At 51.7% G+C, this 27,548-nt stretch overlaps 1 protein-coding gene across 3 annotated transcripts; it reads right to left on the minus strand.

Moving 5' to 3' along the window:
- Positions 1-27,146, minus strand: CACNA1F (calcium voltage-gated channel subunit alpha1 F). 3 transcript variants are annotated; one of them, XM_043458453.1, is made up of 48 exons: positions 27,122-27,146; positions 25,508-25,757; positions 25,023-25,128; positions 24,445-24,584; positions 24,050-24,192; positions 23,793-23,945; positions 22,350-22,546; positions 22,138-22,241; positions 21,451-21,608; positions 21,084-21,167; positions 20,878-20,971; positions 20,686-20,712; positions 20,377-20,537; positions 19,017-19,242; positions 17,826-18,033; positions 17,608-17,728; positions 17,410-17,491; positions 16,058-16,100; positions 15,804-15,873; positions 14,756-14,894; positions 14,401-14,530; positions 13,852-13,911; positions 13,530-13,636; positions 13,360-13,447; positions 12,660-12,767; positions 12,517-12,569; positions 10,652-10,798; positions 9,669-9,870; positions 9,420-9,578; positions 8,370-8,480; positions 7,848-7,931; positions 7,018-7,038; positions 6,676-6,804; positions 6,286-6,351; positions 5,937-6,028; positions 5,127-5,286; positions 4,769-4,896; positions 4,388-4,484; positions 4,098-4,200; positions 3,733-3,834; positions 3,421-3,551; positions 3,058-3,189; positions 2,404-2,573; positions 1,603-1,710; positions 1,364-1,491; positions 1,146-1,258; positions 566-763; positions 1-290 (listed from the first exon to the last, which is right to left on the minus strand). In XM_043458453.1, the coding sequence occupies exons 1-48, from the start codon at positions 27,144-27,146 to the stop codon at positions 60-62; spliced, it is 5,889 nt and encodes a 1,962-aa protein (XP_043314388.1). In that variant the 3' UTR covers positions 1-59. The 3 variants fall into 3 exon arrangements, with proteins under 3 accessions (XP_043314388.1, XP_043314387.1, XP_043314389.1); XM_043458452.1 differs by having other exon boundaries at positions 21,418-21,608; XM_043458454.1 differs by having other exon boundaries at positions 21,418-21,608; positions 25,508-25,522; positions 27,067-27,146.
- Between the last annotated feature and the right edge of the window lie 402 nt (positions 27,147-27,548).

Genomic DNA, 27,548 nt, shown 5'->3' on the forward strand with positions numbered 1-27,548 from the left:
TCTCCTTCTGAGGAAGGGAGGGAAGGAAGTTTATTGAGCAGTGGGGGAGGGGTAGGACTTCAGAGGGCATGGACGCAGGCCATTTCATCACCTAGGTCCTCCTCATCAAAACGGGAGAGGATGGACTCTTCGTCACTATACAGTGAGCTGGTCCCCTGTGCCAGCAGGTCACTGGCAGCACTGTCCATCTCGTCCAGGGTCAGGCGACATGCATCTGCAATCTCCCGCTTGGCCAGGGCCACGAAGCGTGGGTCTCGGGCGAAGAGGCCCAGACCCTCAGAGATGAGCACCTGGGGGGCACAGATGGGATCTGTGTTGACAGTGGGTGCAGCATGGAAACAAGGCAGTATGCACAGAAGGGTTGCTGTGAATGAGTGATGAACCCATGAAGGCACACGGGGATGTCTGTGGGGGACAGCAGGGCACACATCTTGCAGAGCAGAAGTTGCAAAGAGAGAGCTACATGCACAACACAAAGACTGGGGACCCCTTTCCCCTCCTTCCCAAGCTCCCACCTCCTCGCCTTCTCTCCCGTCCCTCCTGCCCCCTCCCCTTCTGGACTCACAGCCTCCACCAGGCTGTCAGCACTGCCCCTTTTGCCATGGCTGGGGTCCGAGTGGGTTCCAGGCACATGCAGACAGGTGAAGGTGCGCAGTGGACTGCTGGACTTGCCGAGGTATCCCTCTCCTGCTGCACCCTCCTCCACCAATAGCAGTGGGGCATATAGGAGTCGGCCCCGCTGAGGAGGGGTTGCCCAGGAACCCTGGACCAGAATAAACATCAGGGGCATAGTGATGGATGGATGGGGTATGAGGATCTAGGAATTACTCCCATGCCTACCTCTTATCCCAAACCACAACTGGAGTCAAACCGAAAGAGTATAAATCAGACTTGAGTTTATTTAAAAGCACAGAAGGCCTGGGTTTGCCAACTACTAGCTGTGTGATCTTGGGTAAGCCTCTCTGGGCCTCAGTCTCTTCATCTGTAAACTAGGGCTAATAGTACCCACCTTATGGGCACAGTGAGGATTGTGTGAATTCATATGTGCCCCCTTCTTCAAAAGGACCTGATATGTAGGGTATTTGATCAATTCAGCCTCGGCTGCCCCCACCCCTCCAGACCTCAGCCTCCCTCCCCCACCTCACCTGTGCCCTACTGGGCCCTGAGTTGCGTCCACGATGATAGGTGCCTGGGATGGGTAAATCTTCACAGCTGCCCTGGCGCCGCAGACACTGGATGGTGAAGGACGGCTTCCGACCTGGGGGTGTGGGGGGCACCGTGGGCAAAGAGGAATGTCAGTGCCTCCCCAGCCCTCTGCCCTGATGGCCCAGGGAGGGGGGCCCGGGCCCATGTCTACTCTCACCTGCAGGTGTTGGGGGCAGCAGACGACGGCGTGGTGCTTGGTGGCCATCCACGTATCTCTGGGGTCTGTGAGATGGCAAAAGGATGGGGCGTGGGGGAGTCCCTGCCTGTTCATCTAGGTAGGAGAGCCTGTTCATGAGGAATGGCTGGGGTGAGCTCAGGTCTGGGCATGTGCAGTGGGTTACCATCCCTCCCACACATGGGCTCATGGGCTCATCCTACGTGTCGTGGCCAGACTGCTGGCTCAGGACTTCCTCTTGCTCATCCTGCCTCTCTTGCCCTTTGGTTGTCTTGGACTGAGAACTTCCTTCTTCTGGAATGGTGAAAATGAGAACCCCAGAGCTTCTCCTGGGGAAAATGAGGCAAGTTAGGCAGATCAGATCCTCTCAATGCGGTCCTGAGCCCCTGATTCCCTCTCATTCCATGCCCTACCTTCTACAGAAACACCGGACTTTTAATTTTTTCCTAATTCAGAAAATTCGCAAAACATAAAGTTAACATGTCATCATTTTAAGGCAAACATAGGCTTTCTTTTAACAGTTGTCTGTCTCATTGGAAGTACCCAAAGTTTCCAAAAAATCAAAGCAGACTCTCTCTCTGGCCTGCTGAAGAGAGAGCTTCAACACAAGAACTGGGGGTGTGTTGGGGAGGTGGGGAGGGGGAGGTTGTAAAAGCTAGTGTGACCTCATTCCCATGAGGTAAGTGCTACCATCACTCCCCATTCACAGGTGAGGAAATTGAGGACCACAGAAACTAAGTGACTAGCTCAAGGTCACTTAGCAAATGGCAGAGCCAGGATTTGAACTTAAACCCGTTTTGCTCCACATCATATGTTTTTGTATATTAAACCTCTGTATTGCCTCTCTCATATGAATCTCTTATTATCCTCTGTTCCCACTAGAGCCCTTGAATCCCCTCCATTCCTCCCCACATTTCCATTTGAAGGCCCTCTTATGCTCACCACCTCTGCCCCCTGAAGTCCCCATATAGTGGCTAGTCCCTGTCTTCCCTCACAAGCCTCCCACAGAGCTTTGGCCATACCTGTGGGCATGGGACCCAGACTGGGGAACATTGGACTGTCTGGAGTTGGGAGCTCCCCCATCGTCATCACTGGGTCCAAGGGAAAGTGAATCTGGAGGTTTGTCTCCAGCAGAGAGAGACACAGAAATCACGGAGCTCCGGCGAGATGGGGGCTGAGAGCCCATCAGGGCCTATGGAAATCACAGGATTGAGGATTGCATCCAGGTTGTAACTAAGTCACTCGGTCAAATAGTGTGTATCCAGCAAGTGCCCCAGGGGCTGAATCTGGGTTTTGCCCCCAACCCAACAGTGGGTGGTAGGTACCAAATAAACATTTGTCTACTGTAGGGTGTCTTCTCTGGGGGACTTCCTCCCAGAGGCAGTATGGAAGTCACTCAAAGGGTTGAGTGAGTATTCAGCTCAGTTCAGTTCAGTCACTCAGTCTTGTCCGACTCTTTGTGACCCCATGGATTGCAGCACACCAGGCTTCCCTGTCCATCACCAACTCCCAGAGTTTACTCAAACTCATGTCCGTTGAGTTGGTGATGCAGTTGGCCAAAAAGTTCGTTCAGGTTTTTCCATAACAAGGTACTGAAAAACCCAAACGAACTTTTTGGCCAACCCAATATTTTCCTATCAAGATTGTCTGGGGGAGTGAAAGCTTATTGTCCTTACTGTGTACGTTTCCAGGTCCTCCTTTTCCTCCTCCTCTCCCTCCTGCCCCTCTTCCCCTTCCTCTTCCTCTGTGTCACAAGTGAGGGCCTGCCGCATCTCCGGACCCAAGTCTTGTAGGCTCCTCAGGCCAGCCTGTGGGGGTAGAAAAATAGGGAAACGGGCAGCTCAGGGTCTAAACTCCTCTGCCCTTGGGTAGGAGTGTGGGGTGGGAAAGGAGGCCCACAGCCACCCCTGATCCTCTATGGGTCCTGGGGCCTCAGTTTCTTCATCTGTGACATGGCTTCCATGAGATCAAGAAGGCAGTCAGCCTCAGCTACAATGCTCCCACATATTCCCACCCAGCTCAGCCCTTGCTCCCAAGACCTGAAGGGCAGAGGAGGTGCTTGGGGGGGCCTCGGTGCCTAGTAGCCCCTTTTCTTTCCTCCGCCGGAATTTGCGGAAATAGTCCTGGATCAGAAATGTGGCGTAGAATTTGCCCACGGTAACTTCTTCCTCTGGGAGCAAGGGAGAAGATGCAAGGTCACACAGAAGTCCCCTGCTCTCCCCGCCTCTCCCACCAAGGCTTGGACTCTCCCCCTGCACCCCTCAGTCTGTAGCCAGGGATGGTTTGGTGGCGGTGAGCAAATCCTCGACATTCAGAGGCGGGCTTAAGAAATTGGGGTGGAGCCAGCTCACCGTCAGCCGGCGGGATGACCTCATCTAGCAGCTTCTGCTTCATCCGCTTCCAGATCTTTTTGATGACAATCCGCAGCTCCTGATTGGCTTGCTCCAGGTTCCCTGCATCGGGAGAGGATATGGGCGTAAGCCAATGGGAAGAACACTTCACAGCTACTCCCTCACTGTTGGAGGGGGCGTCACAAGCTTCTACTGCAGCCACACACTGCTCCGGTTGGACAGGTGGGAAAACAGACCTGGAGAAGACAAACTCACCTATTTTGAGGTTCAGAGCTAGGAGTGGGGCCCATTCTCCAATTAGTTTGCTCCTGGCACCTTCCCCAGGAACCCTCTCCCTCCTGCCCCTCCCCCTCTTCCCCACACACCTTCTGTCTTGATCTTCAGGGATGTCCGAACCAGGGCAAAGAGTGTGGCGTTGAATGTCACTGTCCCATCTGAGTTGAGGGGCATGTTCATCGCCACAAGTCTCTGTGCACAGCAGGGATATGGAAGCCACTTTGGGCAAATGCCAGGGATGCAGGCATGTGATGCCCAAGGGCAGAAGCCTTTGAGGATGTCATCAAACACCCCTTCTCTGCCCAAGGCAGGGTCCCTGCCCACCCCGGTCATATGGTGGACAGTCCTCTCCGAGGCAGTGGTGGGCAGGTGCACAGACCTTGCAGGCCACTCGGTGTGGGCACAGCTTCCCGAATCCCAGGGGGGGCTGGATGCGTCTCAGCAGGGCAACCACATCCAGGTGCTTGATGCGGCCTCTGGGGAAGGTAGGGGTGGATAGGAGGCACCACTGGGTTGGAGATAACCCTTCTAGTCCTTACTCAAGGTCTTACCAGCTCATCACTCCCTCCCCCCACCAACACCCCATAGCCTGCCAGGGAAGCCTTGGGAGGGGAAAAGGCAGAGGACAGCAGCAGTGGGAACCTTGGAGCATCTACTGACTGGGTAATGGGAGGCACAGGTGAGTGGTTCTGGGGTTGGAGGACTGTGTGGGGCAGTACACTGTCCTCTGGGATCCCAGGTATGGGGTTAGAGGGCATACTTGGCCCCAGGGTCATATTCAGACCAAATCCTCTTGAATTCATCGAGGTGATGGGGGCCCAGGATGGACCAATCTCTGGTTAGATAATCAAAGTTGTCCATGATCACAGCCACAAAGAGATTTATGATCTGTGGGCCAGTGAGTAGGAGAGGTTAGGTGAAGGGCAGAGCAGGGTATGTGGGTTTGGTGGGAGGCTGAGGTAAGCTTATATGGTCACTGACTCAGGAGTCCTTGGTTTGATCTTGTCAGGCCAGCCCTTTCATCTGCTCTGAAGATCTGGGCTCCCCACCTCATCCCCGGACTTCCTCAGAGCCAGCCCCTGGGATAGTGGTAATAGTGGTGGGGAAATGGTCCTTACCAGGAATGCACAGAGCATGAAGAAGCTGATAAAATAGGCGATGGCAAAATTGCTACCACAGCTAAACTCCTCACCAGGGCCGAAGTCAGACTCAGGGTCACACCGGCTTCCGGGAAGGCTGGCAAGCATTATCTCCTGCCATGCCTCACCAGTAGCACACCTGGGGGGTCACACAGGGATGCCATCTTGGAGGGGAGGCTGTGACATCATGACAAGGGGCTGTAGGGGCCAGAGGGGTGAGGAGATGACCTACTTCTTGCCAGGCGCAACATCTGGTAAAGATAGCATTTCAATATTTTAACAGCTGGTGTGGCCATATTGATGACAGTCATGTTTTCATTTTATAGATGCAAGGTCTATGAAAGGTATACATCTTGCAGCCAGAAAAAGGATGGCTGAGGCTAGACTAATTCTAAAAGATTCTTTAGAACACAACAAGAAAAGGTCTCCAGCAATATGGAGTCCCACAGCACCAGCACTAGTGTTAGTTGCTCAGTTATGTCTGATTCTTTGCAACCCCATGGACTATAGCTTGCCAAGCTCCTCTGTCCAAAGGATTCTCCAGGCAAGAACACTGGAGTGGGTAGCCATCTCCTTCTGCAGGAGATCTTCCCTACCCAGGAACCGAACCTGGGTCTTCTGCATTGCAGGCAGATTCTTTACCATCTGAACTACCAGGGACACCACATGAAGTCCCATGCTGCCCTGTTATTTCCAAAACTCAGGCAGTCTGGGGCCCAGAGAGGCTATGTGGCCCCTCCCAAAAGCATGCTGGAGATCAAAGCAGCAGGGAAGGGGTGTTTGTGTCACCTGAACAAAAGCAGTACAGCCTGTGGAAAGGTCTGGAAGTTGTTGTTTCGGTTGATCTGTGTGCCATCCTGAAGAGCCACCTTGCCGAACATCTGTGGGCACACAAGGGCTGTGTCAGAGGGGTGACTCTGTGCCCTTTACAGGATCCCACCCATTTCACAACACCTAATACCCAAAGGATCCTCACCACGCTGACAAGCAGCCACTGCTGACCCCATTACACAGATGTGTGGACTGACTCAGGGTTATGTGGCTTGTCTGTCTTTATACCCCCACTTTGGGCTCATTCCTGTCTAACCCCTTTCAACAGAAGAATGCCCGAGGGATGCTCCCTAGTGTTTGCACTTACCTGCATCCCAATGACTGCGTAAATGAAGAATATCATTGCGATGAGAAGAGCCACATAGGGTAAGGCCTATGGGGGTGGAGAAGACGATAGGTACTCAGGTCCAGGCAGAGAACTGTAAGCCCCAGAATGCACTGCTCCCTCAAGCCTGGGCCATATGAGAGATGTGGTCCATCCCCAAGGTGCCTACAACACAGTATTAAATACAATAGAGTAAGGTCTGTAAGGCCAAGACATGTTGGGAATTGAAAGCCCACAGAAGATAGAAAACTGGAAATAGTAAGCTGCTGATGGGTATGACATGCTGGAAGGGGTAGTTCTGGGGGTGGTAAAAGGACAAGCTGAGAGGTGTGAGGTAGGGATGAGGAGTGGACAAAGGAGTGGGGGAGTTACCTGAAAAGACTTGATGAATGTCCAAAGCAATGTTCGAATCCCTTCACCCTTACTAAGAAGCTTGACCAATCGCATGACTCGGAAGAGGCGAAAGAAGGTGATTGAAATGCGGGAACTGTCCTCAGAGCTCTGGGGTTGAGTTTGTGGTGAGCATGCTCAGTTCACATTTGCTTCAGCCACCTCCCGGTCTCATACTTTGACCTCCCCAAGCCATCAAATCCCTCAGAACCCAGGCCCCAGAGTGGTTAGGGAACATTTCTAAGGACTTTCAGGCAGAAAGGAAAGGATGGTAGGTGAAGAGAAAGGCATAGAGTCCCTGCTGTGAGGTGGGGGGGGGGTTACCTCGCCCAGGTGGCCACCATTCTGGATGGAGATATTACCAAAACAGAGGTGATGAGATCACAGGGCCAATGAACAAGAGGAGAAATGATGGAGCAAATATGAGGGATAGTGGAGGGCAGAGTTATTATTCAGGGATGATGAGGAAGGTTATGTAATAATGGATCAGGATGGTTGAAGGAAAAGTTGGTAATAAGGGTGAAAGGGAAAGGAGAAGGTACAGAAGATGATGGAGGAGAGATATTGGAGACAGTGGAGGAAATGGTGGAGCCAGTGGTTTCATGGACATGAGAAAACCGATGGAAGATCCAATGGAGAAGCCAGTGATGGAGATATGGACCCGGCAGCATTGTCAATGGAGGACCACGAAGTACCCAATGAAGAAGATGATGGAGCCAATGGTGCAATCAGTGGTGATGACAGAGCCGTGAAAGACCCAGTGTCAGAGACGATGGTGTTGGTGGAGGAAACGGAGCCAATAAAGGAATCAGAAGAGATGGTGGAGTCAAAGCAGGAGTTGGTGGAGATGATGGGGCCAGTGGAGGGGGGTGTAGAGGCAATGAAGAAAATAATGGTAAAAACAAGAGAGTCGTTTTAGGAGCTGCTGGAGGCAAGGCATAACTTGCAAATAAATGGGGGTGGGGTGGGAGAAGAGGGCTTTGGCTGAACCCAACAGAGACTCAGAAAAGATGGAGCTAGAGGAAGGAGTTCTGAGTCTCTGGGAGTGAGTAGGATATGAGTGGGAACCACCTCCCCATGAGAGAAAGCCCTGGCGTTGAGGTGAGAGAAGGTTGGTAGGAGTAGAGTGGGTTAGTAGAGAGGCCAGTCCTCACATTGACTTCAGTGACGGCAATGTCCACTACGCTGCCCACCACAATAAGAGCATCAAATGTGTTCCAGGCATCAGTAAAGTAATGCTGTAGACAAGAGGAAAGCATTGCCCTGTCTTCTCAGAGCTAGCAAGCTAGGGTATGGGGCTAGTAGTGGCTGGGGACATTGGGGAGGCAGGGCCTGGGTTGGACTATGATAGGGCTGCATCTAGATCCCTCTTCCTCCTTAGTCTCATGACTCGCTGGTTGCTGCCCCCCCTGGTGGTGGTGGTTTAATTGCTAAGTCGTGTCCGACTCTTGCGACCCCATGGACCAGGCTCCTCTGTCCATGGGATTTTCCAGGCAAGAATACTGGAGTGGATTTCCATTTCCTTCTCCAGGGGATCTTCCCAACCCAGGAATCAAATCCAGGTCTCCTGCATTGCAGGCAGATTCTTTACCGACTGAGCTATGAGGGAAGTCCCCCCTGAGAGGTATGCAATGAGCTCCACCCTAAGGAATGGATTAGGTCTGGTGGGGGGGTACCTTGGGTTTGAAGGCAATGATTTTGAGCACCATCTCGACAGTGAAGAGGCCAGTGAAGACCATGTTGAGGATGTCCATGGCATAGTTGAAGGGAGCAGTCTGCTCATAGTGCTGCAGGAGAAAATCAGATGTGGGGATATAGCATGAGGCAGAAAACCCCCATAACAATCAAATATTCTCTGGCTTGGACTGAGGTGAGTCTGGGGATGTGGCAGCACGATGAGTTGGACAAAAGTCTCACACTGTCCACCTCCCATTATGGATATTGGAAAGCCCAGCTCTTGATTTGTTAGCTTTCCTTGCAGCTAGTTCTGACTAATGAGACTGAAACATAAGATTGCTGCTGCTTGGACAGCTTCTGTGAAAAATATTTTTGATTTCCAATAAAAGGATCAAAGAAGGAAATGGCAACCCACTCCAGTATTCTTGCCTGGAAAAATCCCATGGACAGAGGAGCCTGGCAGGCTACAGTCCATGGGGTCACAAAGAATTGGACACAACTCAGAGACTAAAAAACAAAAGGGTCAAATGAGGAAAGTCCCTTACTGCAACCTTCCTTCCTTTTTCCTGCTTTGAATGTGGTTTTGATGCCTGGAGCTATGGCAGCCATTTTGTGACCATGAAGCAACAATCATGAGAATGAAAACCAACTTGCTAAGAATAGTGGAACAGAAAGAGCCTGGGTCCCTGGTGGGCAATAAGCAAATAGCCTACCTCTGCAATGCTTGCTATGTGAGATAACTCACATTTTATTGATTCCAGGATACACATCTTTTCATATTTTAGAATCTCTGAAATTGGGGTGCACTTCACAGTCAGTGGCAACTTACATTTACCATCTGCCATATTTTTTCACATTCTCACATCCCTGAAATTAGGGTGAATAGGTCTGTAATTTGAAAAAATGTGACACATATCTTCAAAGCTTAAGTTTCTGTCAGTTGGGGGTTTTGTTACTTGTAGCCTAAAGCATTTCTGATGGTTCTCAAGGATTTGTGTGGATAGAATAGGGTCAGGTGTCTGGCAGGGGGCAGGGTGGGGAGTTCAGACCTGCATGGCTAGAGCAACCGTGTTGAGCAGGATGAGCAGGAACATGAGGTACTCGAAGGCAGCAGAGTTCACAGTGGCCCACACACGATACTGATGTGGGTTCTTGGGGATATAGCGACGGAGTGGTTGGGCCTTGAGGGCGTATTCTACACACTGGCGCTGCATATGGGTGCAAGGCATGATTGAGTGGTGGTGTCCCAAGGCACGGAGTTGGGGAGGGGAGTTGGTGAATCAGGGGTCTGAGGTCACCTGGTTCTTATCCAGCTCACAGTCTTGGTACTCCTGCTCGCCCTGGGCTCGGAAGGTGATGATGACAAAGCCCACAAAGATGTTCATCATGAAGAATGCAATGATGATGATGTAGACAATGAAGAATACTGAGATCTCCACGTGGTAATTGTAGATGGGGCCCTTGTCCTCTGCGTTTGCATCAATAGCCTTGTATAGCAGCCTGGGGAGCCAGTGGGGGCAAGTGGGGGGATATCCCAGACACTTCCGACCTACCCATAGACACCTTAGATACCCCAGAATATCCTTCTCAAATATCCCCCAACCCCCTGACCTAATCGCCTGAGACCTCCACATCAGGTCATCAAAGACTCCAAAGCCCAGCCCTCCAGAGACCCAGAGATCCCCATCCAACCCTCCAGAGAATTCCCCAATCAGGCCCTCTGAGACCCTCAAATCCCTTAAGTTCCCACAGATGCCCAATTCTCCTCCAGCCATCTTGGGGTCCCTATGCAGCTCCCCAGAACTCCCACACAAGCCCCCAAAGATCTCTAAGTCCTCTGTCCCATCAACTTGAATTCCTTGTTCCATGTCTCCCCAAACATCTTTGACTAATACCCCAAAGACTTGTGCAGGTATCTGGAAACCACTGAATCTCCAGCTCCATCTCCTCCAAGACCTCCACCCAGTCCCCCCAGACCCCTACTGGGTACCCTCTAAATCATATCCAGTCCTCTCTAGACTTCCACCTAGTGCCTCAGAGATCTCTACTTAATTCCTGGAAGCCCCCTCACCCAGGTCCCCAAAGTACCCTCAACCAACTTCTAGGAGATCCCCACTTAGTCATCTGATACACACACCAGTCCCCAGAAAACTCTATCCATTCTCCAGAGATTTTCATCACATCTCAAGATACCCTTCCACCCATCCCCAGGATATCCCAAGCCAATCCACTAGAGACTCTCGCCCAATCCCCTGCCCATCCTTAGGGCCCTGTCCCTCACGCAGGCCAGCCTTCGAAGGTGGAGACAGTGAACAGGGCCATCATGGCTGAAAGGACATTGTCAAAGTTGAAATCGCTGTTGACCCAGAGCCGCTCCCGGACCAGAGGCCTTGACACATCTCCATCGGGGTAGACCAGGAAGGAGCCCCTGTGGATGTTGCAGACATGCTGGATGGGTGAGGAGGGGTGGGGAGCTATGGAAAGGTGACTGGTGTCTCCAGCATGGAGGCAGCAGGACATAGTGGTGGAGGTGAATAGCCTGGGTTCAAATCCTGAACTTCCATTTACTGTCTGGGTGACCTTGGGCAGTTAGCCTCTCTCTGCTTCAGTTTTCCCCATTTATGAAATAAGGATAATGACAGAACATATTTCCTGGCTTGTTACAAGGGTTAATTTTGTCAATCAATGAAAACAGTGTCTGGTGCATTGTTGGGACCATATACGTTAGCTATCGTCACCATTATTATCATCATCATTGTCATCCAGGAAAAAGCAATACTAATAATAGGCAACATTTATCAGCACTAAGTATATGCCAGGCTCTGTGCTAGGCTTTACATGTACTACTTTTACATTGTAGTACACTCTCCATGTAGTAACTCATTTACTCCTCACAACCACCTTGGAAATCCATACTCTTTTTATCCTCATTTTTCAGTTGAGGAAAATGGGACTCATTGAGGTTAAGAAACATACTCAAGTCTCATGAGATGAATTTGAACCAGGAATGTCTAATTCAGTTAACTACTACCCACTACAGGCTTCCCAGGTGCCCTAGTGGTAAAGAATTTGCCTGTAATGCAGGAGATGTAGGAGATGCAGATTTGATCCCTGGATTGGGAAGATCCCCTGAAGTAGGGGGACCCACTCTAGTATTCTTGCCTGGGAAACCCCATGGACAGAGGAGCCTGAAGGCTACAGTGTTATGGTGTTGCAAAAGAGTCAGACATGGCTTAGTGGCTAAATATCAGCTCCCCTCTACAGGAGTCTCAAGGTGGAAGCTGGGGACTCGGTGGTGGTGGTGGTGGGTGTTTGGGAATTGCTGGGGGGATTGGAGTGGAGTGGAGGTAACTCTGGGGAATGTGAAGAGGGGTTTGGGGCAGTTACTGGGGGTATCTTAAGGATTAGAGTTCTGAGAGCCTTTGCAATTCTTAGAATTCTCAGGGTGTATCTTAGGACCTTGAGGAAATCTAGGGTCTTGGGGGCCTTGATAAAATCTGGGGATGGTGGCACTTACCTTGTGGTCCAATGGTTAAGAATCCACTTTGCAATGCAGGGGATGCGGGTTTGATTCCTGGTTGGGGAACTAAGATCCCACATGCCATAGAGCAACTAAGCCCATGTGCTGTGGAGCCAACGGGCTGTAACTACTGAGCCTGTGTGCCATAACAAGAGTTCCGTGCACTGCAGCTGCAGAGGAAGATCCCACATGATGCAACGAAGATCTGTGTGCTGCAGCTAGGACCCGACTTAGCCAAATAAATATGTGTGTGTGTGTGTATGTGTGTAGTTGATCTGTCACGTCCAACTCTTGTGACCCTTTGGACTATAGCCAGCCAGGCTTCTCTGTCCATGGGATTCTCCAGGCAAGAATACTGGAGTGGGTTGCTATGCCCTCCTCTAGGGGATCTTCCCAACCCAGGAAGCGAACCAGCATCTCCTGTGTCTCCTGCATCGGCAGGTGGATTCTTTATCCACTGAGCTCTTGGGAAGCCCAGCCAAATAAATATTTTTAAAACTCTGGGGGTCTCTGCAGTTCTTTGGAGGAAGGTCTAGGGGTTTCAGAGGCCTGGGTGAGATCCAGGGACCTCTTTGGACTCTGGGAGGGGTCCTGGGCTGCATGGAGGGCAGGATTTGGGCACTCACTTGCATTCTTGGGGTGTGTGTTTGGCCTCATCAGTGCAACTGTAGAATTTCCCCTGCAGGGATGATATTTGTCAAACAGATTCACCCTTCATCCCCCACTCCCCGCCTTGACTCATCTGAGTCTTTCCAGTGTTTCCTCTCACCTTGAAGAGCTGCACACCAATGCAGGCGAACATGAACTGCAGGAGCGTGGTCACGATCATGATATTTCCGATGGTCCGGATGGCCACAAACACACATTGCACCACGTGCTGCAGGCACCCACAGATATGGCTCATGGACACCGCAGGCCATGGCAGCCAGGGGGCACAAACTCTTGGCATGTGTGGGGCTCAGGGACTTGGGTTGAGAACATGCGGTCTTGGGTGAAGGACATGTGGGCACCAACTGGAACTAAGTGTTTGCCAGATGGGTATGAGTCCACACATCAGGAACTTGGATCATAGAAATGTGGCCTTTGGTAAGGAATGGACAGTCACTTGTAACTGTGCCCAGTGTTCAGGGCCGGGTGGTTACAACATCAGCTCCAGGCTATGTGGTCAGGTTGTGGTTTTAGTCGCTAAGTCATGTCTGACTCTTGAGACCCCATGGACTGTAACCTGCCAGGCTCCTCTGTCCATGGGATTCTCCAGGCAAGAATACTGGAATGGGTTGCCACTTCCTTCTCCAGGGGATCTTCCCCACCCAAGAATCGAACCTAGGTCTCCTGAATTGAAGGCAGATTCTCTACTGACTGAACTACGAGGGTCAGGCATCCCTGCATGTGGCCATTCTGACCATGATCTTTGGCCCTAGGGGTGGGGCAGAGTCTGGGTCCCATGGATTTGGGTGGGATGTGGATACCTTGAGTCCTTTGGCCCTGTTGATGGCTCGAAGGGGCCGCAGTACTCGGAGCACACGCAGAATCTTCACCACTGAGATGGCGCTGGAGCTGGGGAGAGGGCAGTCCTCAGGCCATGGCCAGGGCCTGGCCTTGGCTCTTGGAGGGATGGAGTGGGCAAGGTGCCACTCACTGGATACCAAAGGAGATGAGGGACACGCTGACCACCAGCAGATCCAGCAGATTGAACCAGCTACGGCAGAAGGAGCCGCGGTGCAGGAAAGCCCCGAACACTGTCATCTTGGGAGTAGGGGGATATAAGTCTAGTTAGACCCCAGATCTGGAGATGGGGAGGGCAGTTGGGGATGGAAACAGGAATGGTGGGCTACAAGGGTGGGTGGGGAGTAGGTTGGGGCAACTGGGGGTATGATGGGGGCATATCAACTGTTGTTCAGTTGCTGAGTCATATCTGCCAACTCTTTGTGACCCCATGAACTTCAGGGGCCCATTCATACCTTTAGTAGAATTTCCACAGTGAAAATGGAGGTGAAGGCATAATCAAAGTACCCCAGAATCTGGGGGGCAAGAAAGAGGGGGGGCACCAAGTCATGGCTGAGGGGGATCCTAGCTGTGTCCCTCTCTGTAGGTTTTGCTGTTCCTCCTCCCTCCTTCCCTCTCTTCCTCACTCTCTCCTTCCTTCCTTCCCTCCCTCTCTTTCCTCTCTCTCATCACCATCAAGGACTTCTCTACAAGGCAAAAACCATGGCCATCAGAAAGACAAGGCTTCGGATCTGGCCTCCTCTCCTTCTACCCAGCTCCATGGGCACCCTTGGTCTGCTCAGCCTCTGAGTACAGCTTCCTCCTTTGCCAAATACTGATCACCTCCCGGGCTCTTCCCCAAGGGCGTTGCACACTTAATAAAGGCTAGTACTGCCGCACCTACCATTATTTCTCGTCTCTCTGCCTAACTAGGGGGACTTGTCCCTGTATGCACCCTGGCCATAGCTTGTATCCAGTAGGACAGCCCTGGGAGTGGCCCCTTGAGCCCCCAGCCCAAGGCTCACGTGGTTGCGGAAGGAGTGGGCTCGGATGGGATCCTCCGCGGCCAGGGACACGCTGCTGAGGATGATAAACACCAGGATGAGGTTGGTGAAGATGTGATGGTGGATGAGGGTGTGGCAGGCCTTCCTCAGTCTGGGGAGTGGAGAAATGGCCGTGGTCAGAACCCAGGACCACAGAAGTGACTGAGGGAGCCCAAGGGAGACAGCCTGGGCCCTGTTGCATCAGGCTGTGCACCCCACCTGAGCCTAGGCTGCTCCCTGGTCCTCCCCCTCTCCCGACCCCAGCCCCTCCTGTTTCCCTCCCCTCCTTTGCCCCCCCCAGTCCCGTCCCCCCACCCAGCACATTCGCAGCACTCACGGGTTGGTTTGGCTGAGGCAGAAGAAGGCGCTGCCCTCAGGGATGGGCACCACCTTCTCCTTGGGTACAACTTCCTGCAGGAGTTCCACATGCCCGGCCCCCCCTTCCTCTTCCTCCTCTTCCTCCTCCTCCTCCTCTTCTTCCATGCCTGGCACCAGAAGAAGATCAAAAGAGAGAGAATGAATTGAGAAGATGTCTGTAGAGCACCTAGAACAGTGCTTTCCCATGGTAAATTCTCATCTCCCTGCTAGAATGGCAGCTCCTTGGAGAAGGGATTTCAGTTCATTTTGTTCACTTCTGTGTCCTCAGCACTTAGAACACAGGCTCGAACCCAGGTCTCCCGCATTGCAGGTGGATTCTTTACCAGCTGAGCCACAAGGGAAGCCCTGGGACACAGTTAGGGGCTCAGTAAATGTGTGCTGAGTGAACATCGCCATCTTCAGGGCTATAGCCCACCAGGCTCTTCTGCCCATGGGATTTCCCAGGCACGAATACTGGTGCAGGTTGCCATTCCCTTCTTCAGGAGATCTTCCATACCCAGGGATTGAACCTAAGTCTCCTGCACTGCAGTTAGATTCTCTACCATCTGAAGCACCAGGGAAGCCCCTCTTCAGGCATTTTACACACTATTTTATAATAAAGGCTCTGAGAAGTTCTGCAATAAAATAAAATATTGGTTTCTCTTCTTGGGCTTCCCTGGTAGTTTAGTCAGTAAAGAATCCGTCTGCAATGTGGGAGACCTGGGTTTGATCCCTGGGTTGGGAAGATCCCCTGGAGGAGGGCATGGAAACCCACTCCAGTATTCTTGCCTGGAGAATCTTCATGGAAAGAGGACCATGGAGGGCGGCAGTCCATGGGGTCGCAAAGAGCTGGACACGACTGAGTGACTAAGCACATCTTTAATCTCAGTGTCTTGAAACTTCCTGGCCACTCACCAAGTCCATTATTTTCAAGACCATGTCAGAGAAGGCTGCTCCCCAGAGAAGAGTGTCTCAGGGGTCACAAGGTCTGCCTGGGTGGTTTCCCCAAGGTCCCACTCCTCTTCCACCTGACCCTGCCCACTTGCCTGCTCCTTCAGTTTTTGCAGATTCCTCTTCCTCATTCTCCCCACCAGGCACCTGGGGACAGGAAGATGGGGGTCATCGATGATGGGGGATTCACCAGGGGATGGACACGGGGGAGGCACAGAAGGGATGCAATAAAGAAGGAATGAATAGGCAGAGGATGGGGGTTAAAGACACGCACACAGACAGATACTGGTGGTAGTGGTGGGTATAGACAGTGCCCAGACTTTTAACTCACCAGTGCTCCATTCTCCTGTGGAGTTTCCTCAGTGATCTTCTCCCTGGGCAAAGAAATATTGGGGGTGGGGTGGGCAGTAACTGTTAAAGATTGAAGCAGATAGGCAAGGCTGGTAGAGGAGGGGGTTACTGTAGTCAGAACAGACCTTTCTTAGGTCCCATAGAACCTCCCTGCTTCTTCCCTCGTCTCCTTGGTCTATTCTCACAGCAGCAGAAGAGATCCTGTTAAGTTCTAAGTCTGGGACATTCCTCCTCTGCTCACACCCCTCCCACGGCTCCCCCCTTACTCAGAGAAAAACCGAAAGTCCTCACCATGGCCCAAGATACCCTTGATCTGGCTTCTCTATTTCCCCCTATTTGAACTCACCCCCTATCACTCTCCTTGTTCATGCCACTCCATGGCATCCATGGTGTCTCCATGGAGTTTTTTTTTTTTTGCCACTCCCAGCAGTATGTGGTATCTTAGTTCCCTGACTAAGGATTGAACCCATGCCCCCTGCCCCTCTGCGGTGGAAGCATGGGCCCCTAATCCCTGGATCACCAGGGAAACCCCTCCATGGTGTTTTTTAAATGTGCTAAGAATATTATCACCTCAAGACCTCTGCACTTGCTGTCCCCTTGCCTTGAACACTCTTACTCCAGATATTGGCATGGCTCACTCCCCTACTTCTTTCAGGCCTCTGTTCAACAGTCACCTTCCTTGATTACTCTAACCAAAACAGCAAGCATCATATCTCTCTATTCTCTTATTCTGCTTTCTTTTCCTTCTTTACATATTGTAAATATATATTTAATTAAATTATATTATTATATATTCATTAGTTTGTGTTTTGCTTGCCTTTCCCAACTAGAATGTCGGCTCCATGAAAGCAAGTACTCTGTCTACTTGGACCACTGCTGTCTCCTTAGCATATAGAACAGGGCCTGGCAAAAAGTGTACATGTGTGTATTAGTCGCTCAGTTGTGTTTGACTCTTTGGGACCCCATAGACTATAGCCCTCCAGGCTCCTCTATCCATGGGATTTCCCAGGCAAGAATATTGGAGTGGGTATTCCTCCCCATTCCCTTCTCCAGGGGACCTTCCTTACCCAGGGATTGAACTGGGTAACAATGGGTCTCCTGCATCGCAGGAAGATTCTTTACCATCTGAGCCACCAGGGAAGCCCTGAGCCACCAGGTAAAAAGTAGGTGCTCAGTAAATGCATGTCCAATGAATGAGGACTGGCAGGTTGGATCTGCAGATGGAGATTTCCAGGGAGACCAAGGCATCTTTGGTGGTGTGGGATGTGTGTGTGAGGGTCCCAGTCAGGGATTCCAGGGCAAGAGTGTCTTGGAGGCAGAGTCAGACCTCACCTGCCCTTATCTTTGTCAGTGCCTGCATCTCCACTGGCCAGGTTGTCCACAGCGATGGCAAGAAACACATTCAATAGGATGTCTGGGGTGAGCTCAGGCTAGAGAGGATGGAGAAGCAGACTGCCTACAGAGTGCCCAGGTCCTCATTATCCTCCCCCAACCCTGCCATGATCCAGCCTCCCAAGGCTCTGAGGATACAATTGCCGCAGATGAAGAGGATGATGAAATACACGCACACCAGCATCCCTGGGAAGAAGGGGCCGCCATAGGCCATGATACCATCATACATGACCACATTCCAGTCCTCACCCGTCAGTATCTAGGGGTGGGAAGTCACCATGAAGCTCTTGGGACCCTCTCCCCAACCTTGCGTCCTTCCCTACTTGCCCACCCATCCCATCATCTCCAGGTCCCACCTGAAAGACAGTGAGGAGGGCCTGGGGAAAGGTGTCAAAGGTGCTTCGCTTGGTGTGGGTCTGGTCAAAGTTGAACTTGCCCCCAAACAGCTGCATGCCAAGCAGGGAGAAGATGATGATAAAGAGGAAGAGGAGAAGCAGCAAGGATGCAATGGATTTCATTGAATTGAGCAGAGACGCCACTAAATTGCTCAGAGATGCCCAGTGCCTGCAGCAGAGATGGAGGGGGAAGGGTTGACATGTTCAGTGGTGAGTCAGGAGCCAGGGCAGGGCTTTAGCTTGGGATGTTCTGGGGCGGACTGGGTTAAGATGAACTTTGATGTCACTGTTGGATGTGATTTTGGAGTTAGAGTGAGGTAAGAATAAGAAGGAAGGGGAAGGTTGTATTTGAGGTTAGGGTGGTGTTAGGGAAGATGAGATTAGTATGGTGGGTATATGGAAGTTGGTGAAGCTAGAATTGGGTTTCAGGTTGGGCCTGGGACTGGGTTTGGGGTAAGGGATGGGTAGATGGGGATGGGCTTGGGGAATATTTGGAGTTGTAGATGACTGAGTTGGGGATAAGGTTGTGGTTGAGGGTTGGGATAGAGGAGAGGATGGATGGGGATGAGATTAGGGCTGGGATTGGGGACGAGTTTTCAGTTGGAGATAGGCTAATGGTTATGAGTTTGGGATGTGGGGGTTGTGGTTAGTGATGGGGATGTATCTGGGAGTTAGAAATGAGGTTGGAGGTGGAGCTGGGCTTGGGCTTGGATATTGGGGCTGTAAATGACCTTGTGGATGATAAGTAGCTGGTGGTTGGAGTTAGAGATAGTGTTATGGTTGTGGGTGAGGGGTGGGGTTTGGGTTGGTGATGAGTATGGGGTTGAATTTGGAGATGGGGTTGGGAATCATATTCTAGCTGAAGTTGAGGCTGAGGAAAGGGAGGGAAGTGGAGTAGACACCCTCCCCAACTGACTTTAATCTCTAGGAAGGCAAGAGCTAGTGTCTGCTTTGATTCCTGGTGTTTCCCTAGGGCCTGGAAGGACAACTTGTATGCAGTAGGCACTCAATGGATATTTGATAAATGAATGGTGATACAAATATAGTCATCATTGGAGCTGGGGTGGTGGCTGTTGCAGCTGTGTTTGGGGTCTCAGTCTTCACCCTTCGCCACAAACAAACACACCCCCTCACCCACCCACCCCCACATACCTGGTGACCTTAAAGATCCTGAGGAGGCGCACACAGCGGAGTACTGAGATGCCCAGGGGTTGCATGGCACCCACCTCCACCAGGGTAGTCTCCAGGATGCCCCCACAGACCACGAAGCAGTCAAAGCGGTTGAAGAAGGAGGACACGTAGACAGAGGGCCCCAGACCATACAACTTGAGAAGCATCTCCACCGTGAATAGACAGAGTAACACTTTGTTGGCATACTCTGTGGGGAGAGGGGCAGGGGTGAGTGGGCTAGCCAGGTTTTGTGGTGACATGTGGGGAGGTAGGGGCCATGAAGCGATCTGGGGCAGCTGGTATTGGACCAGGCACAGGCTGGTGATGTGGTGAGGATTGAGGATAGGGTGAGTTTGTAGGTCAGGGTGCATGAGGTTTTGAGAGTTTTGGACCTGGGGTGAGGGCAGAGCTGGGGTGTGGGCCTCAGTTAGCCTCTGTGAATACAGAAAAACTCTGATTCATGGGTAGACTTAGAGCCTAGTGTTTAGCTGGGACTGGGGCCGGTTTGAGGGCTGGGGTTAGAAGTGTGCTCGGTATCCAGGTTGGGGCTGAGATTAAAATGAATAATAGTAAGGGCTATTAATAACACTCATACAGTGTTAACTCCATGTGGGTCAGGCAACGTTCTAAGCATTTTTCACTTTAACTCATTTAATCCTCCCCACCATCCCTGGTGGCTCAGATGGTAAAGAATCTGTCTACAATGCACAAGACGTGGGTTCGATCCCTGGGTCGGGAAGATTCCCTGGAGAAGGGAATGGCTACCCACTCCAGTATTCTTGTCTGGAGAATTCCATGGACAGAGGAACCCGGCAAGCTACAGTTCATGGGGTCTCAAAGAATCAGACAGAACTGAGCAACTAACACTTTCACTTTTGCTTTTAGCATCCCATGAAGTGGATACTATCACTATCCCCATTTTGTAGATGGGGAAATTGAGGCACAGAGGGTTTAACTTGTCCAGATAGTGGGGTGTTAAGAGCCTGAACTCTAGAGCCAGGCTGCCTAGGTTTGCCACTCAGTAGCTGAGTCCTGGGGTTAATCATTTAACTCTTCAGGACCTTGGTGCTAGGCCTCTGTGCCTTCGTACTTAATTCACATAAAGTTGCAGTGAAGAGAAATTGAGTGAGTACGTGTAAACTGCTGAAAACAGAGCCTGACACACACAGCAAGCGCTACTTAAGTGTAAGCTGCAAGGTAGGACGGGACAGGCTTTCTGCATTTACTTGGGTGGGAGGGCTGTATCTGGGGCCATATCAGGACCCAGGAGATCCTGCATCTGGGCTTCTGGGGTGGAAGGGATTAGGGGCTGGGGAGAGGGCTGGCAGGCTGAGGGGTGCACCCTGGATCTGGGTGAGCCAGAAGGGCTGCCCGTGGTGCTCCGAGGCGATTGTCAGAGTGTTGAGGAAGACGAGCAGCAGCACGGCCCAGTAGCAGGCATTGGACTTCACAGCCCTCCGGCAGCGCGCTCGAAGGCCCCGGTTGGCTCGGCGGAGACGACGACTGTGGGGACAGGGAGCCCACTGACAGAGATCACTTACCTGAACCTGTCCTGGGGGCTCAGGTGGGGGAGCCTGTTGGTCATGGGGGGCTTGGAGGTGGGGTTCACAAAGTCATAGGGTCTGAGAGTCACAAAGCTTCCCCAACTCACCAAATGCTGGTTTTCATGATCTTATTTCTGGAAAAGGGGAAGATGGTAGGTGGGCATCATTAGAGGCTGAAGGACACTCAGCAGCAGGGGTTGGAGGTCAGGGCTAGGAAGTTGGAGGCTGAAGTCAGGACTGGGGCCAGGATCTGTTCCGGGTTCTGGGCTGGGTCAGGGGTCGAGGGCTGGGGGCCTCACAGGCAGCGTGTACAGCTAGCTAGAGTGCCCTCTTCCTCTTCCTCGTCTCCTTGGGTCTCTGCCATCGAACCAGTGTCACTGGCTGGGAGGCTGGCTGTGGGCAGGATGGGAGAAGAGGTCAGCCCATGAAGATGCCAGGGTTCTGCTCTTGGCCTTCCCCTCTGTCTACTCATCCCACCCCCTCCTCAACCTGGTTGGATCCTCACCATGGCTACTGGTGGAGTGGGTGGAGTGACTGAACCAGCGCAGACGTCCTCGTCTCCTATTGGTCAGCTCTGCCAGTTGTGGCCCTGTAAGCACAGGGAGGACATTTGGGGAACAGGGTCTGGGGTGAGGTTAGGGCTCTAGGATGAGGGGTGTTATTTGGAGTCTTTGTTCTGGGTACAGTCTGGGAAGGGTATCTGAGTCTGGGTTCTGAGTCATAGACCATAACCAGAGGCTGGGCCTAGAGTTGCTGAGGGCTAGGGCTAGATCTCAGGAGGGCAGCCCACATCTGAGGGACGTATGAGGCAGGGCGTGGGCTGGGTTGAGATTGCCTACGGTGGCCGGCCAGGCCCTCTTCAGCCATGGAACCAAAGTTGCCAGCAGCTGAGGGGTCCTCCATGTCCAGCTCCTCTGCCTGTGTGATCCAGTCCAGGTAGCCCCGGAGGTCCTCCTCCAGCTGCTGCTTCTCCCGAAGCTTCTGGAAATCCCCTCGTGCTTTTGCCTTCTCCCTCTCTTTGGAGAACTCCCTGAGGGAGGAGAATAGAGGGCTAGACAGAGGAACCACCCTGGCCCCCTTGCCATCACCATCCCAGCCATACTGACCTCCTTGCTGTTCTTTGAATACACTAAGCACGTTATAGCTTTGGAGACCTTGCACTGGTTCTTCCCTTTGCTTGGAACACTCTTTCCTCAGATATTCACATGGCTTAGTATCTTTTCCCATTTTTACTCAGATAACACCTTCTCAAGGAGGCCCATCCCTGCTTGTCCTTATTTGTAATTACAATATCTCCCTATTCCTTTCTTTCCAGAGTACATATTTCATATAAGACAAAACACATATGTGTATATGTATGTATGTAATATCCAGTAAGGCAGAGACTTTTGTCTCTTGTTCTATTCCTAAAACAGTGCCTCACACACAGTAGATGCTCAGTGTTGACTGAATGAATGAAGGGGTATTTTAGATGGGTTTTGAAGGATGCCTAGAAATTTGTTAGGAACAAAGTAAAGGGACAGGGGCTGAGGGGTTGGGTAAGTGTCTAGGCTCCTCACCCGCTCAGGACACCAAGCACAAGGTTGAGGACGAAGAAGGATCCAAAGATGACGAGACTCACGAAATACACCCAGGGCAGCTCATACCCCATGGCATCCTGCATCTGGGGAGGGGGAAATACATCTCTCAGTGTATGCAAGCCCTCCTGCCTGAGCTCAGGGAGGAAAGGCAGGTTCAGCTTCTGCACTGGGTGTCTGTCATTCCACCTCACCCAGTAGAGCACGTCGGTCCAGCCTTCCATGGTGATGCACTGGAAGACTGTCAGCATGGCGAAGAAAAAGTTGTCAAAGTTGGTGATGCCTCCATTGGGTCCTGCCCAGCGCCCGCGGCACTCTGTCTGGTTCAGCGTGCAAGCACGGCCTGATCCTGAGGATGCACAGGGTGACGGGTCCTCCTCCGCCTCTACGTCTGTGGGAAGACTGGAGCTCTGGAATCCGAAGTGCACCCACCCACAGTCATGGGCACTTTGGAAGCCCGCCTACCTGGGAAGTTTGCCTCAGGGTTCTAGATTTTTCTAAATCAGACAACCCTTAGGGCTTCTCTGGTGGCTCAGTGATAAAGAATCTGCCTGCCAGTGCAGGAGACCGGGGTTTGATCCCTGGTCCAGAAAGATTCCACATACTTCAGAGCAACTAAGCCTGAATACTGCAACTATTGAGTCTGTGCTCTAGAGCCTGAGAACTGCAACTACTGAGCCCATGAACTACAACTACTGAAGTCCACACTCTAGAGCCTTTGAGCCACAACAAGAGAAGCCTGCACACTGTGATAAAAACCCAGTACAGCCATAAATAAATATATGAAATTAAAAAAAAAGACAACCCTTAGCCTCTGACTGCTGGGTCAGGACTCGGAACCCCTGGGAAGCTGTGAGGCCCAACCACAGAGATCTGGGGAGTGGGACTGTAAATTCTGAGGCAGAATTTTGTGAATAACAGTGAGCCATGAGCCTAGGAGCAGAGTCTTGTGAATTTCAGAGGGTCATTTGAAAGAAGGGTGGGGGCAAGCCTTGGGTTTGGGTCTGGATAAAAAAGGCCTGCCTAGGAGTCTTTACTTCCCTGGTGGCTCAGTGGTAAAGAATGCTAATGCAGGAGATGCGGTAGATACCGGTTGGATCCCTGGTTTGGAAGATCCACTGGAGAAGGAAATGGAAACCCACTCCAGTATTCTTGCCTGGGAAATCCCAAGGACAGAGGAGCCTGGTGGGCTACAGTCCATGGAGTCACAGAAAGGTCTGAGATTAAGGGTAGAGTCTTGACTACATGGGGTGTGCTGTGTGTGTGTGCTAAGTGGCTTCAGTCATGTCCGACTCTTTGAGACCCCATGGACTGTAGCCCGCCAGGCCCTTCTGCCCATGGGATTCTCCAGGCAAGAATACTGGAGTGCACTGCCATTTTCTCCTCCAGGGGATCTTCCCAACCCAACCCAACCCAGGGATTGAACTCTCATGTGTCCTGCATTGGCAGGTGGGTTCTTTACCACTAGCGCCACTGGGAAGCCTGAATATATGGGGTAGGGCTTGTTGATCTGGTGGCAGAGCCTGAACCGGGGAGCAGAATCTCGTGTATTTGAGTGTGTCTCCTTGAGAACAGGGTGGGGCTTAGGAGCCAATGGAGGGGGCATGTCCTGTCCTGGCATGGGTGGGCTTGCTGACCAGATCCCAGGAAGTAGCACGTTTTGTGCATGCGTCCGAGGAACAGCTCCAGTCCGATGATGGCGTAAATGATGATGACAAAGAGCACAAGAAGTGCGATATGCAACAGCGGCACCAGAGCCTTCATGATGGAATTGAGCACTATGTGCAGGCCTGTAAGGAGCGAGGGGTGGGCAAAGTAGGGGTGGGGTCAGCTCAGCCCCCAACCCCTCCCACTGCCCTCCATCACCTCCAAGCCCGGGGGATGTGCCACTCACTCGGGACCCCAGACACCAGCCTCAGTGGTCGCAGCACCCGAAATGCCCTCAATGCCTTCACATCGAAGCCCCCTGGCTTTCCTCCCATATGCGGGGTGTCCCCTGGGCGTCCGGGACCCTGCTCCAGAAGCACGCTGAACAGCCTGATGGGGAAGCACGGGAAGAGGAAGTAGGGGGTCAGGCCTTGGGATCCCCACTTCCCTTCCTTTCCTTCTCCTCTGAGAAGTACAAATCCCTGTAACTGGAAATGCAAATAGGTTTAAAATATGTTAATATTCCTGATTCTGGCTGCCAAATGGGGGCAGTCTGAAGCAGTCACTTCCCTGAGCCCTGAATTTAGCGGGTCTGTGGTGGGAAGCTGAACTAGGGTGGGGGTGTCCCCTGCAGATGCGCACCCGACCACGACAATGATGAAGTCGAGCAGGTTCCAGCCGTTGCGGATGTAGGCGCTGGGGTGGAGCACCAGCCCGTAGGCCACGATCTTGAGCACCGTCTCCACAGTGAAAATCACCAAAAATACATATTCCACTTGCTCCTGGGGGCAGAGCCGGGGGCGAGGCGGGAGATTGGAAAGTTATTTGGGAGTGGGGTTTGTTTGATAGGGGGTAGGGGGAGGCGGGTCTTCCCTGGTGGCTCAGAGGATAAAGAATCCACCTGCAATGTGGGAGATCTGAGTTCGATCCCTGGGTTGGGAAGAGCCCCTGGAGAAGGGAACAACTACCCACTCCAGTATTCTGGCCTGGAGAATTCCATGGACAGAGGAGCCTGGCGGGCTACAGTCCATGGGATCACAAAGAATCCGACACAACTGAGCAACTTTCACTTCATGGGGAGGCCAGCAAAGCAGGACGGAGGGTGGGGCTGGGCAGGAGAGAGTCATCTGGGTCAGCAGTGGCAGGGCCTGGCTGGAAGGCTTGAGGTGTGGCTCTATTGGAGCTGTATCTAGCTGGAGGCGGGGCGGGGCAAGCCTCACCAGGTTGTGGTTGGCAGTGTTGGAGTCGTCTTCTGGGAAGGGGATGTAGACTCCCAGGGCCACGCAATTGGCAAAGATGGTCAGCAAGATGAGGATGTCGAAGGGCCTCAGGTGGACACAGTTAAGGACCCAGGCAGAGTGGCCTCAGAATGTGACCTTCTCTTGGGGCCCTCCCCACCCAGTGCTGACTCAACCCTAAGATGACCAACCTTGACATTCCCGGCCCCTGCTCTGACCAAGGCCTTGACTCTGACCCCCCAGAAAACCTTAGCATCCTCAAGTCTGGCTGAAATTTAGTCTTTGACCCTTGACACCAACCCCCTCCTCCAGACCTTCATCTTTCTCAACTCTCCCTTGAATCCAGCTCTTAACCCTTGATCCCTGGTGATCTCAGCCCTCTTTTATTCCTACCCTGGCTTGAACCTTGACTCTTGGTACCCTGGTGACCTTCACCCCTGAGCCCTGCCCCTGGCCCTCAAGGATGCTTCCATTCCACAATGCTGATGCAGGACCGCCGCAGGGGGTTTGCCAGGGTGAGGCAGAAGAGTGCCCGGGGTGACCGCTGGGCACTGGCTACTGCCACTGTCTTGTGCTTACTGTGCTGAGTCTTCCGCTTAGGGGTCCCTAGGCCCGATGCCCCGCTGATTTCACCATCTGATGCTGGGGGCCCAGGGCACAGCCCCCATTCGGGCCCAGGGCCTGTCCCATTGACTGGACAGGGCTCTGGGGTGGTGTCTGTGTGAAGAAACCAAGTCAGGGTGAGGACAAGGTATTGGTTGCCTCCTACCTGATCCTATTCTTCTATCTGAGGGAAGGAGAGAAGAGCATGTAAAATTAGGGAGAGTTGAGGATACCTGAGTTAAGGATTGGGGGATGAGTGGGTATTAGAATTGACTGAGGGTAAAGTGCAAGTTTATAGGTGGGTGAGATTATATTTCTAACTGAAGCAGGGTTTGCATTAGTTTTGGGGGGCAGAGAGCTTAAATTTGCATGGGGTAGGACTGAGTTTATAGCTGGAAGCAAATTTAGGGTTAAACTTGAGTGGTAGATTTTGGGTTGGGTTTAAATTAAGGTGGGAGTAAAGTGTACTTAAAATATGATTTAGGGTTAGGCCTAGATAGTTGAATGAGTTGGGATTTGAATTAGGATCAAGGTTAGGGTTAAAGTTGAGTTTGAGTTCAGGTGGGATCTGAGTTTTACATTGGAGTTTTCAGCTAAATCCATTCCCAATTCCCACAGTCTTATTTCAGCCTCCAAGGGGCAGTGGGTTGGCCTGGTTAAGATACCATCAGCTTTGGAGGAAAAAAGCTATTTGAGTTTAAATCCTGATTCTACCACTTGGTAGCTTTCTGTGTCTTTGAGCAAATTATGTAATCTCTCTGAGCCTCAATTTCCTTATTTGTATAATGAGATGACAATAAGAGTACCTACAACATAGAGTTGTTGTGAGGATTAAATGAATTCAGCATTCAGGAGAATGTCTGACACACAGTATTATTCCCATTTTTCAGGTGGAGAAATTGATGCAAAAAGAGGTTAAGTGATTTGAAGAAGTGGCTGAATTGGGAGTAAAACCCAGGGAGTCTCTGACTCTAAACCTTCATGACTTACTACTACCATCAAGTATGCGTTCTGTCTTTCTCTCTAATCCTTAAAAATGGGTCTGTGGTCTTTCTGGAAAGTCAGAGACCCACTCACCAACAGTGTTGATATCCAGGGGTTGGGGTTGAGTTTAGGTGACTGTAGAGCTCATGGTAAGGTCTGTATCCATGTTGGGATTTGGACTTTAACAGGGGTTTGCCCTCTCATTGGTAAAGTTTGTGTTAGGATTAAGCTCGGGGCTGACACTGGAGTTGAAGTTGGGGTGGGTGCTAGGATAGAGATCAGGGCCAAGATTGGGGTTGGGTTTCAAATTGGGATCTAAGGCTGTGGGCTGTGTTGGGGCTGTCTGGGATGGGAACAGGGTAATATGATTCTAGTCCCCAAAAGGCTCTCCAGGGGTAGGATCCTGGTGGGCAGTGGGCGGATCAGAGGGGCAGAGGACAGAGCAGAGCCCAGGCTTGCTCCAAGGGTCTGTAGGGGTGGAAGGTTGCTCTCACCTTTCCCGCCTTCAGATGCCGACATCCTCCTTTCGAGATTGAAGAGCCATCTGCACACAGCCCCCGTCTCTTCCCCCAGCTTTGGAGGGATTAAGGTCACAGGGCGGGGCCATAGCAGGGTCGGATGGGAGGGTGAGGAGGGGTGAAGATGGGACACTTGTGGACCAGAGCATGGCAACAGAAAACTCACTGATTAAAAATATATATATATACATATACAAAATATATACCAGCACCAGAGGCAGAAACTAAAATAAGAAAAATGATAATTGTTTTCCAAAAGTATCTGAAATTTGAAGTATGCAGTAATAGACCTAAGATAACATATGTGCAAGATCTCCATGGGAAAAAATTATCAAATGATTAAAGGGGGTCTAAATAAATAGAGAGATAGATTAAATTTACTAATTGAAATAGTTAATATTAT

Source organism: Cervus canadensis, chromosome X (assembly GCF_019320065.1).
Source record: "Cervus canadensis isolate Bull #8, Minnesota chromosome X, ASM1932006v1, whole genome shotgun sequence".
NCBI classification, from domain to species: Eukaryota; Metazoa; Chordata; class Mammalia; order Artiodactyla; family Cervidae; genus Cervus; species Cervus canadensis.

What these genes read in the sequence shown, in the direction of transcription:
- CACNA1F (XM_043458452.1), bottom strand. Translation starts at nt 27,146, where the DNA reads ATGTCGGCATCTGAAGGCGGGAAAG. An exon ending in GTGCTTGGTGTCCTGAGCGG is followed by an intron (nt 21,609 to 22,137) that starts GTGAGGAGCCTA and finishes CTCCTCCCTCAG; the next exon opens with GGAGTTCTCCAAAGAGAGGG. An exon ending in GGTCATCCCGCCGGCTGACG is followed by an intron (nt 3,552 to 3,732) that starts GTGAGCTGGCTC and finishes CCTTGCTCCCAG; the next exon opens with AGGAAGAAGTTACCGTGGGC.